General features: G+C 36.8%; 1 protein-coding gene across 1 annotated transcript; it reads left to right on the forward strand.

Moving 5' to 3' along the window:
- Positions 1 to 271: 271 nt before the first annotated feature.
- Positions 272 to 1,010, forward strand: LOTGIDRAFT_167519 (hypothetical protein; the record flags this gene model as incomplete). Its single annotated transcript, XM_009065020.1, has 3 exons — positions 272 to 312; positions 488 to 624; positions 772 to 1,010. The coding sequence occupies 3 exons, from the start codon at positions 272 to 274 to the stop codon at positions 1,008 to 1,010; spliced, it is 417 nt and encodes a 138-aa protein (XP_009063268.1).
- Positions 1,011 to 1,072: the final 62 nt, after the last annotated feature.

The following is a 1,072-nucleotide window of genomic DNA, read 5'->3' on the forward strand; positions in this document are numbered from 1 at the left end:
ATAATCTTGAAGATCTATATTGTTATTCAAACAAAAAAGGGTAGACATCATATTGTTGTAGCAAAACTTCCTTCAGTGAATACTTCGTTGCTTTGGGTTAAAAGTTGCTGTCCTATAAGCTTTTAATTGGAAATTAAATGGGTATGTTTGTACTATTAATACGTGGCAAAAATTTCCTGCATTGCCCACTCAGCGCATTGATAATAAATATCTTATCTATACAGATACGTCTTCAACATCTACCTTCTCCTCAACACTTGAGGCTATCAACATGGATGCTTTGTCTTGTGGACGTGATTCAGGCAGTCGCAGGTACGTTTTAAATCTTTTACAATTTTTATTAGTTATTTTATAGCTGTCTCTATCAGAAGATATTATATATCTTTCATTGTATCTGTCAATTCTGATTGAATGATTAGATTGTTTACAAACTGAGAGATATCATGAGAATGAGAATATATGGTGTATGACCTGTTATATATTACAGTATGAGTGTAAGAGAGTTGATAAGACGAGCGTCTGCCGCTAACCGTGAAGCTAGAGAACAGGCCGGAGACGATAGTGGTTTGATACCAGCAGCCTCTTGGTCACCTGACCCTCCTTCTTACGATTCCATCAGACCAGGTAAGATTTTACTGACTTGAAGCTGAAAATATCAATATACTGGGTATTATGAGGCCCTCTCTCGGAAGCACTGTTAACATCTGCTTCTAGATGGTGATATCGAAGACTATGTAATTGTAAAACCACTATCCATTTTATACTTTATAGGAGATACTGAACGACCAAGTCTACTGAGACCATCATCCAGTCCTGCGTTGAGTTGTTTAAATCTACAACCAGAGTTATCTAACTTGTGTTTGCCGCCAGTTAAGTTGGATGAAAAGGAACGAAGGAAGAACGCTGTTGAAATATTAAGAGTTTTATGTGAAAGTTCTGTTCTACAACCACATCTTGAAGAACTCCTTACTGCCAAGTACGTACCTTTTGACCAGTTATACTTAAATTAACGGACAGATATTTAGGATGTACAGTCAGACATGACTGGTAAATACAGACAAACCAATAACCC

The sequence above is a fragment of the Lottia gigantea genome, assembly GCF_000327385.1.
Source record: "Lottia gigantea unplaced genomic scaffold LOTGIsca_67, whole genome shotgun sequence".
Classification (NCBI taxonomy): domain Eukaryota; kingdom Metazoa; phylum Mollusca; class Gastropoda; family Lottiidae; genus Lottia; species Lottia gigantea.